Below are 10,639 nucleotides of genomic sequence, written 5' to 3'. Positions count from 1 at the left end.
ATCACAGATCTATCCTGCCTCTTTGTTTAAATATGTTTAAGGGACAATTTGAAGCAACCAAAAAACGACATTTTTCAATCACTGATCTATAATAACAATATTTAAATGTAGAAGTAATGTTATTGTTGGAGTGCTTGAATGATTTTTGATAATAACTCAGTTTCAGTCTGGCTGTTTTGTAGGAAAGAGGATCAGGGCTACTGAAAAAAAAAAAAAAATTTAGGTCCAAAATATTTATTTTATTATTTTTGTTCTGAGAAAAAGTCAGAATTCTGAGATCAAAGTCAGAATTCTGAGATTAAGGTTGGAATTCTGACTTTTTCTCAGAATAATAGTAATAAAAAATATATATATTGGACCTCATTTTTTTTTCTCCAGTGGATTACAGTCAGAATTCTGAGAAAAAAGTGAGAATTGTGGGATTTAGTTCAGGATTCTGACTTTTTTTCTCAGAATAATAATAATAAACAATATATATTGGACCTTAATTTTTTTTTCTCCAGTGGATTAAAGTTAGAATCGTGAGATTAAAGTCAGAATTCTGACATTAAGGTCAGAATTCTTACTTTTTTCTCATAATAATAATAATAATAATAAAAATATATATTGGACCTTTACTTTCTTTTCCCCTAGTGGATTAAAGTCAGAGTTCTGAGATTAAAGTCTGACATTTTTCTCAGAATAATAATAATAATAAAAAAATATTGGACCTTCATTCCCCCCCCCCCAGTGGATTAAAATCAGAATTAGAAAAAGTCAGAATTATGCGATTCTCAGAATAAAAAGATATATATATGTATATTGGACCTTATTATTTTATTTTCCCCTGTGGATTAATGTCAGAATTCTGAGATTAAAGTCAGAATTATGATAAAAAAAAGTCAGACTTCTTCTCATAATAATACTAAAAAATATATATTGGACCTTATTTTTTTTTTTTGCAGCGGCCCTAATCCTCTTCTATAGTTTCTGTATAGCCCTAGTCATCTTGCCATTCTTATTAACTATTCATCAGCTCTGCAGTGCACCCACTGCCCCTGCATGTATGATATAAACTCTTGTGCATTTTTTTATTTTGGAGTCATTATAATGGCAATAATATAAAATAGGTTTTGCATTGAGGCATTTCTGCTCACTTTTCCAGCTGTGTGTAAGTTCAGCACTTTAGCATCAAAGAAAAAAAACATTGAATCCTTCCTTTAGGAGACATGTAGTGTTTGTTCCACAGGAGGGCGATATTCCTCAGATAACAGCTCCGCCTAAAGGCAGAACATGTGTCCTTTTTTTATTTTAATTCCTTCCAACACATGATCTAAGTTTAATATATCTGCAGCAGTAAAAACATAATGTAACTGAATCCCACTGAATTGAGATGCTTTAACAACCCTGGATTATAATGATGTTAAAGCTGCAGCGCTGCAGACAGTCTTCTCTTTTTTTATTGCATCCTTTTTTTTTCCACGCAGAGAATAAATATGTTTTTGTACGTCAGCATCACCCTGCTGTATTATAGGATGTTCTGAGATGTTCACATCCCTTCATCAGCATCCAGCTCCTCGGTTCCCCTCCCCTCCCTCCTCTCCCCAGTACCCCAAGGGTCTCGCGAGCGCGCACGCGTGCAAAACTGCGTGGGAATGGCTGTTTGTGTGATCGAGGGGGTTGGGCCGCTCTGAGCGAGCTGCGAGCTGCATGAGTTTGTAATGTCCGCCATGTTGGCCATGGCGTATTGAACCGGGGGAGGAACAGCGGAGCCTAGGAAAAAAAGAGACCGACAGAGAGCGACCGAGACCCGGGCCTGTCCCCGGCTCTGTACCCGAGCCTGCCCCTCCTCAATCGACCGGCTGAGACCTTCCAACAGATTCCTCCATGAGAACTCGAGGCAGACCTTCTGTTATTCCTAGCAGACCGAGTAGATTTATGCTCCATCTTTTCATATAAATATGAGTAAATTGTCGTTTCGGGCTCGAGCGCTAGATGCTAGTAAGCCTCTGCCCGTCTTCCGCTGCGAGGATTTGCCGGACCTGCACGAGTATGCCTCAATCAACCGGGCAGTGCCGCAGATGCCAACCGGGATGGAGAAGGAGGAGGAATCGGTATGTGTCTTCTTATTCCTGCCCGGCTTGTGGTGGATCAGTTTGGCGGTGTTTTTTCCCTTTCCCAAGGAGCGCCGCTATGTTTGCCTGCGCAAGCTTGTTGCAAAATGGCCGCCATAACTGCCGTTTTTTTTCTCCCCCCCTGCACACGACGGAGCTCCATGAATCCTGAATATTACCACCTCGTTCTTACACGGGTGTGTTTGTAAGCTCACAACGGTTTGGGGTTTTATTCGTTAGTCGTGTTCTGTTCATTTACTCGACTTCAAATTGCGCCCAAACGCACAAAGAAGTCACGTGATTCGTTTCTGTTCCACCATTTTGTTGACTTTCTCCTCCTCGGTTGAAGGCGAGGGGAGCGGGGAGAGGCCTCGGACGGTGTGTACCTTCCGTGAACGAATGCCAGGGGGAGACAGTGAGGCCTCCCCTCCCCTCCCTCCTCACCAGCCCTAGGTTTGACAGCTAGATGCTGCGTGTTGACAGCTCCAGAGTCTGCCATGTGTGCTGCACACTGCCTGAGAGGAGGGAGAGGGAAGAAACGTGCCTGCTATTTAATTTAACCCTCCTGTTATGTGCGTTTCTTATAGGGACAGCAATTATGTTTGACCCAGGGCATATTTAGTTATCCAAAAGTGTTTAAACCAAAAAAAATCACATTAAATATTTTTTAAATGTCATTATGAACTCCATTACTAACCATTTAAATCAATATTAAGTGCAATAGTGTTCTTTAATTCACAAAAATAATGATTTAATGAGGATAACTTACTTGTTTTTTAATTAAATTAATGTTAAAACTTTTTTAATGTACATTGAAAAGCCCTAAATGTAAATACAATAGTTTTGCAGGACAGATTTTTGTTCATTTTATTTTGCATTTGCATTTGGATTTTTATTATTTTTAATGTAGTGATGTTGATGAATTAACATTTACCCAGATTTGTATGCTGTATTTTGCTGGTTTGGAAGGCATATGAAGAGTCCATTTGCAAAAACCGTTTACTCACTTTAAAAAAAAAAAAGTTTTTTCTATTCTAACTTTTGGTATTATTAATCAACTGAGGTTGGGTGGCTTTGACTAAGTCAAAATGACTTTACTAATCACAGGTAGCTTGAAAATGTAACTTTATTAGGAACCTATACAAAAAAGAAATGTTTTTTGAAGATTGAGTCACCTGTTTTTGCAAATGAACTCTTCATATATACTGCCTGAGAGGAGGGAGAGGAAGAAACGTGCCTGCTATTTAATGTAACCCTCCTGTTATGTTCCTTTCTCATAGGGACAGCAATAATGTTTGACCCGTGGCATATTTAATGATCCAAAACTCAACTCAACTTTATTTATAAAGCACCTTTCATACATAAAAACATGTTGCCCAAAGTGCTTCACAGAGTAACAGACAGTCAGAAAACAACAGCAATGGTAAAATTATAAAAGGCATGATTTAAAAAAAAAAGACATACTTAAAAAAATAAAAGGAAATCAACACAGTAAAATTAATAAAATAAGTAAGAGTGGAAAGAAAAGTTAAAATAAGTTAGTTAACGAGATCAGATGAACACAAAATAAATAAGATAAATAAATACATGTTAAAACAATGGTTTAGATAATAATGATTAAAATAATAATAATAATAATGCAGTCCAGGGTTAAAATAAACTACTCCAAATTGAAAGCTAGATTAAAAAGGTAAGTCTTAAGTACTTTTAAAAAGTCTCCCAAAGAAACCCAATACATGTTTTTTAAATCTCATTATGAACTCCATTACTAACCATTTAAATCAATATTTAGTGCAATGGTGTTCTTTAACCCTCATTTATCATGGTTAGATGAAGATAACTTACTTGTTTTTTAATTAAATTCATGTTAAAACTTTTTTAATGCACATTGAAAAGACCTAAATGTAAATACAATAGTTTTACATGACATATTTTTGTTAATTTTATTCTACATTTGGATTATCATTATTTTTAATGTAGTGATGTTGATAAATGAAAATGCTGCCCAGATTTGTATGCTGTATTTAGCTGGTTTGGAAGGCATATGAAGAGTTCACTTGCAAAAACAGTTAACTCACTTTTTTTAAATGTTAAAAACAACATTGTTTTTCTTTTCTAACTTTTGATATTATCAATCAACTGAGGTTGGGTGGCTTTGACTAAGTCAAAATGACTACTAATCAGAGGTATCTTAAAAATGTAACTTTTTTAGGAATTAATATCAAAAAGAAATGTTTTTTGAAGATTTATAAAATGGGAGTCATCTGTTTTTGCAAATGAACTCTTCATATATTACCAAAGATGGAAGGAAACTCTGAATACTACTAGCCTTTCATCCACTGACATTAGAAATGCAAATAATACTTTTAACAATTTTATTTTGGAACTTTAAAATGAGTCAATTTGTCCTGCAACACAACAGGAGGGTTAATGATAACTTGCACAGATTCATATTGCACAATCCTATGGAAGCATAATGTGTTATAACATGTGTGGTATGGTGATGATAGTGTTGTCCCAGAGGCGGGTTCATTCATGTTTTTAGTAACACGTCTGTTCTGCTGCACGATGCAAGGAGTGATTGCTGCAGCCATGTTTAAAGTGGAATTAATAATGAAGCAAGAATGACTTCCAGGTTAGAGAATCTTGAGTATGCAACAGCTGTGGTGTTTTGCAGACACTTGTGGGGTGTTTTTGCAACTTCATTTGTAACACCTGCGAACATCAGTGGCGTGCTTTTTCTGCAGGATACATTTGCAACCACATTTCACTTCAGCATGACTTTACTTTTGAGGCTTAACGTCACAGTCTGGATGACCTTTGTCATCATTACGAGCTGCTGTTTTCTAACAGGTGAGGGGTTTTCTTGCATAACATTTAGGGTTGTGAAATCTGCCCATCATCGATTCCTTTTATGTATGACCCTTGTACAGTTTCAAATTAGTTTGCATGCACATTCACACTGATTGTGCAAAGATGTCTGAATGTGACCCATGTGAACTACAGGTTAGATGTCATGTAGGCCTTTTAAATGTCATGCACGAGTTAATTGGGAGACCTCACTACTCGTTATGCTGCAGAAATGACTGATTAACTAAACCTGCACATAAGCATTTTGTGCATTAATTGCCCTCAGATTTTATTTGATCATTCATGTTAATATTGAATGCTCTTGCTGGTCATAGAGAGGCGTTATTTGCTGGTATATGAGCTAGTGTGAATTCTCCCTCCCGCCGCAGCCAGCTGAATTTCACCCCGTCACCTCATCAGAAGGAGACCCTCTCTGTGCCGCCGAGACGCCTTAGCAGACAAACACAAGGAAAGCACATTACGGGGCCGCTGCAAAGTCAGCAGAAAACATGCTCACCCCCCTCTCTCCTCTCCTCTCCCGGCCCTCCCTCCCTCCCCCCCACCTACTGTACACACACACAGCGCGGCATTACATAACAGAGTGACAGAAGAGATAAAGAGGACAGTTTTACTACAAGGCTGTGCATGGCTTAGCTCCCTGACCCACTTCCTGTCCGGCAACAATGGAGCGGTGCTGTGCCGTGCTGCGAGGTGACAGAGTGACCGCGCGATGACCTGAAAGTTAGGACAATTTAAGAAGCGAGGAAGCAGATTTTGTGATCTTGATGTGGAAGTAGTCCTCAACAGGTATACTTCTCCGCTTCAAGCCAATTCTGCAGCGTGTGGCCGACTCTTGTGGCTCATTTGAAGTGACAAAAGTGTGCATTTGAATTAGGATTCAAAGCAACAACTCTCAGGCATAATTAACTGCAAAAGGACCAATTTTTCACAACTAGTCACTGCTCTTGAAGTGGATTTATCACACTTATGTTACTAATAACCTGTGGCTTTAACATATATATATATAAATAGTGTTTTCTGCGGTAAGGCTTTTGTTACTTCCGAAGAAGCAGTGCACAGCCGCCTCAGCAGACACACACACGGGAACATTTTGTCCATTTTTTCTCATCAGGGCGTCTCAAATTATTCTTTTTATTTGCACTGAAAGAGAAACATTTCAGAGGCGCTGGTGTAGCCAGTCCAGGATCTCAACGTTCGATTTGAGAAAGATAGTGAAAGTGTTGAATGTAAAGGAGTGCGGCACGATTCGTCTAATTGCAGTCGCGTTGAGTATGCAATTACATTACCGCACCAGAGGCTGCAATTTGAATACATTAGTTCGTGTGTCTAGCGTTGCAACCTCTCCTCTGATTGTTTGGAGTCTGTTTTGTGACGCTCATCAGCTGCTGTGTGCGTGTCTGTGTGGTCACATGGCTATCCGGCGCACAGTGACGAATGTAGATGCCGACGAGCAAGCCAACGCTGAACTGGTGGCGAAGAAAACCACAAACACTGCTATATGGGAATATATTGAATTTAGGCACGGTGATGCTGAACTAAAAGAAGTGTTGTGCAAAACTTGTTAGACGGCAACGTGACCAATTTGCATCAACACATGAGACGGCACCAAAACTGTGATGAATGCATGAGAGTTAAGGCTCAGGCAAGTAACGATGTAGAGGCGACAAAAGGACGACAAAGCCAGATAAACCATAACAGCACAATTACAGATATACGACAAGACCTCAGAGACATGAAGGAATCCCAGACTCCATAACAAGCTACTTTTGCAAGTCCGGTACAAGCTTTCTGTAGTTTCTTAAAATCACAGGGCTTGCGGTCCACGTTGATTCTACTCGTAGTTACATTTTGAAGGAGGTGCACGTCAGCTACGTGCGCAGGCCTCTGCGTAGGTATGGGAGCTATGCGGGCATCCGGTGTAGGCTACGCCGTCGATTTCGACACAGAAACATAAGTCAGCCTTTAAGTGTAAACCATAGACTGTATAAGAAATGGACTTAGTATCTGGGATGTCACCCATCTGTTTCTGAAGCCTTGTTTTGAAGCCAAAGTCTTCCCACCTTTCAATCAAGTCAGCTATGCCTCTCATAATGTAAAACTTAACTTAATATATTCAAAATTGATGCGTTATGAAAAAATTAAACCCCGTACAGTGTGTGCCGATCAAGAAATGAGCTATCCAGACTACACATATTTTTTGTACCAGACAGCCAGCCTCAAGTGGACACTCGACGAACTGCAGTTTTTAACACTTCCACATTGGCTTCAATTCTCGCTGCCGGAGGTTCCCGCTAGGTGTTAACTCAAAGGGCTTTCAGAACGAGCCAATCAGAAGAAAGAGTCATGTAGGATCCATAATGCCCCTCCAACAATGCATCGCATGCATAGACTGTATAAAAGACTGTATAAAATATGGTGAGAGTTGAGAGCTGTTTTGAAGCCAATCGACGGCGGCAGCCATATCGGAAATGCGTAACTCAACCAGGCAGAGTGTGACGTAATTTGAGCCTCCTAGCCAATAGCTATGTGTTCCCGACTGGAAGTCACGTCAGTCATGTCCTTATTTGGGCAAAACTGGTAATCTTAATATCTTCTGAACCGTCAAGTTAGAAAAAAATTCCCCCCCCCCCGTACAGTGTGTGCAGATAGAGAGATTAGCTTCGTAGTGCCAAGCGTTTTTTTGAACCAGGCTGTAAACATGTTTATTAATGCTGCAAAGATCGTCTTTTTCCCATTCATGTCTATGTGGTTTCCGGTGTTTCTGCAGCCAGCCTGAAGCGGATTTTCGATCTATTGCAGTTTATAACACTTCCGCATGGGCTTCATCGTTTGAGACCGGAGGTTGCCGCTTGAAATAGACTTGGTATCTGTGATGTCACCCATCTGTTTCTGTAGCGCTGTTTTGAAGCCAATTGTTGGAGGAAGCCATATTGGAAATGCTGAAGTCAACCCAACTGCTGTTGAGCTAGTGTGACGTAAAGAGGCGGACTTTGAGCCTCCTTGCCAACAGCTACAGTGTTCCCGCCTGTCAATCAAGTCAGCTGTGCCTCTCAAAAAGATTCACCCCCTTACAGCGTGTGCCGATCGAGTAATGAGCGATCCAGACTACACTCGTTTTTTGTACCAGGCTGTAAACATGTTTATTTCTGCTGTTAAGAGTGGCTTTTTTGAATGGGTGTGTATGTGGTTTCCGGTACTTCCGATAGCCAGCCTCTAGTGGACACTCGTGGAACTGCAACTTTAACACTTCGCCATTGGCTTGAATTCTTGCAGCTTGGTGTAAACTAAAGGGACTTTCAGAACAAGCCAATCAGAAGAGCGAGTCATGTAGGATCCATAATGCCACTACAACAAGTTTGCAATGTAAGTGGGTAGCTCTAGGCTTCACAGTGTCCATAGCTGCTGCGCATAAACAACATTGCATGGCGTGTTTTTTCTCTCTTAGATGATGTCATTTTGGGGCTTCTTGGCGGTCTACCAAGCACAACGTTGATCCTCACTTGATTCCTCGATGTTGTAAAACTTCCGTCACATCCTCTGCCTGAGTCTCGTCATCTCGTCTTCCTTCTTGGCGTCTCGTTCGTCTTATTCACGGTGTGTATTTTAACCGGGGTGTACGCCTTGACTCACCGAACAGATTGCCTTCCTCGAGAGTTGCTCTCTCTCCTCAGCTGAAAAAAAAAAAACACCTGCTGGAGGCCACACTTTGGTCGCCATGGCAACTTTTATTGGAGTCATCTATTTTCCTCGGGAACATTAAATGGAAGGAACGCGTGGTGCTGTGAAAAATAGATATTCATTTGTCTCTTCTCTATCTGCATCTGTGGCTGTGAAAGAAAAGAAGCGCTGCCAGTGTGAAGTCTCAGCGGTCCTGGAATATGGTGCAAAGAAAGAACAAGAGAGTCGGTGTTTTGATTTTATCTTTAAGTGTCCTGGGGTTAGAGGTAAAGCAGACGAACACTCATCTTAGACAAAGGAGTTTTAGCACTTTGAATTCTGCAGTATTGAAGTCTCTCCTACTTCTTTTTGTGGAGGAAGATGAGAAAGAAAAACCTGCATTAAGAGACTTTTAACATTATTGTTTTAGAATTGTTTACCTCTAATTTTTTAGTTGCATGATGTCTTTGAATACCCTAGAATACTTGTTCCTGTGTGCCATTCACAAAAGCCCTTTATCCCCACTCACCCAATTCCTCGGGAGAGGAAATCCCAGACTGCGAACCGTGTCTGTTACGATCACAGCTGCGAAAGATCAGGATATCTTTAGGTCAGAGGCAGCCCGGGGTGGCGTGCTGCAATGTGCCAAGCTGATATCCTCTGCAGAAAGCGTGCAAAAGGCTGGTCTGGGCCAGGCTCAGGTTTAATTGGATCCTTGCACTCACTCTTCTTGAAGGTTCCTTAAATCTCCGAGCTCCGGGTTCATCAGCATGTCAGACAGCGGGATTTATAGAGGGAAAGTTTTGAGGGTGTGTTTGACGAATTACATCAGAGGACGACTCCTGCGCTGTGATGGTGAGGAATTAAATCATAGACTCCTGTCCTTGTGTTCACCTACGTCTTCTTTTAAAACTACTACTGCGATCTTGATCTTGTAGCTGGCCCTCTCTTCAGATGTGCAACTTATAACTTCTGAGTCAAGTTGATGCATGTATGGCATTTACATTTGCTTTTGAATCCGCTGTAGGGTCAAGGTCTGTTTGTGTCATTCTAATTTTGAGGATAATTAGAGCTGGGCGATGTTGTAAATTATGTTATTATGCACAAATACTGAGATGAAGTCCACGAAACAGAAACAGGGAATTCATCCCTATCTCTATTAAGTTTCATATGCACAGTCATTCTTCCATGTAGAGCTGGGCGATATTGAAAATGATGTTATCACAATAAAATATTTCACATCAGTCGATATCGATAATTATCGCGATAAATATCAAATTGTCTTAATGAACTTTAAAGGCAGATTTTTGGTCCTGAGTGAAAGTTGAAGAAACCAGACAGTTTGTTAGCTTGTATCTGGATTTAGTTTTCTTATAAGCTACTTCAATCCATCATTTCTGATGGTGCTAACAGGAAGCAGGTCTTTTGTTTAAGATGAGATTTTTGTGAAGTTTCAGTTTGTAGAGTATCATTTTTCGCAGCTTAAGATCATTTGCATATTTTGATTTAAATTTACAACAAAGATATATCAGATTTTATTCTGTGTATCAGATTATAAAGTATTGTATTGTTTTGAGTCATGCACTCCCTTTAAAGATAACTAAGGGTTACAGACAGAGTGATAGTTTCCTACAGTGCATTGAAGGCATCACGGTTATTCAGTGTTCAGTTGTCCTACGGTTGAGGTGGTCATTAAACGTTTCTGAAATGCACAGCAGAAGTTATCTCTGTACTCTTTCTTTACCCACATCCTGAAAGTATATTTAATGAAGTGTATTAAGTTGAAAGTTAACGCAGAGTCGACACAGTGTCAGACTAATGACTCTGTTTTGAGCTGGTTTGAGTTTTCTTCAGTGTCGTTTCAGCTGTGTTTACATTCCGTTGCAAATGTCTTAAGCCCCGCCTACCTCTCACCCTGCGACATGATTGGCTGTTTGATGCAGGCTTCTTCTTTTGTCTAATGTTGGGTGGCAACTAGTGTTTAAGGCGCATTAGCGCACCTTCCCATTCCAGTGGTT

The 10,639-nt window shown here is 40.2% G+C and overlaps 1 protein-coding gene across 2 annotated transcripts in view; it reads left to right on the top strand.

The window, feature by feature from the left end:
• Positions 1-10,639, top strand: part of LOC117828743 (enhancer of polycomb homolog 1-like) — a 51,344-nt gene that overhangs the window by 4,180 nt on the left and 36,525 nt on the right. Inside the window, exon 1 of one of the 2 annotated variants that reach the window (XM_034706044.1) lies at positions 1,591-2,093. The exons of the other annotated variant lie outside the window; for it this stretch is intronic. Coding sequence (XP_034561935.1) covers positions 1,941-2,093 — 153 coding nt within the window. The 5' untranslated portion in view covers positions 1,591-1,940. Of the gene's footprint in view, positions 1-1,590; positions 2,094-10,639 lie in introns of those variants that run through there. 2 annotated transcript variants of the gene reach the window in all.

This window comes from Notolabrus celidotus, chromosome 17 (assembly GCF_009762535.1).
Source record: "Notolabrus celidotus isolate fNotCel1 chromosome 17, fNotCel1.pri, whole genome shotgun sequence".
NCBI classification, from domain to species: Eukaryota; Metazoa; Chordata; class Actinopteri; order Labriformes; family Labridae; genus Notolabrus; species Notolabrus celidotus.
Note: the sequence above shows the minus strand (reverse complement) of the source record. Positions and strands in the feature narration are given on the sequence as shown.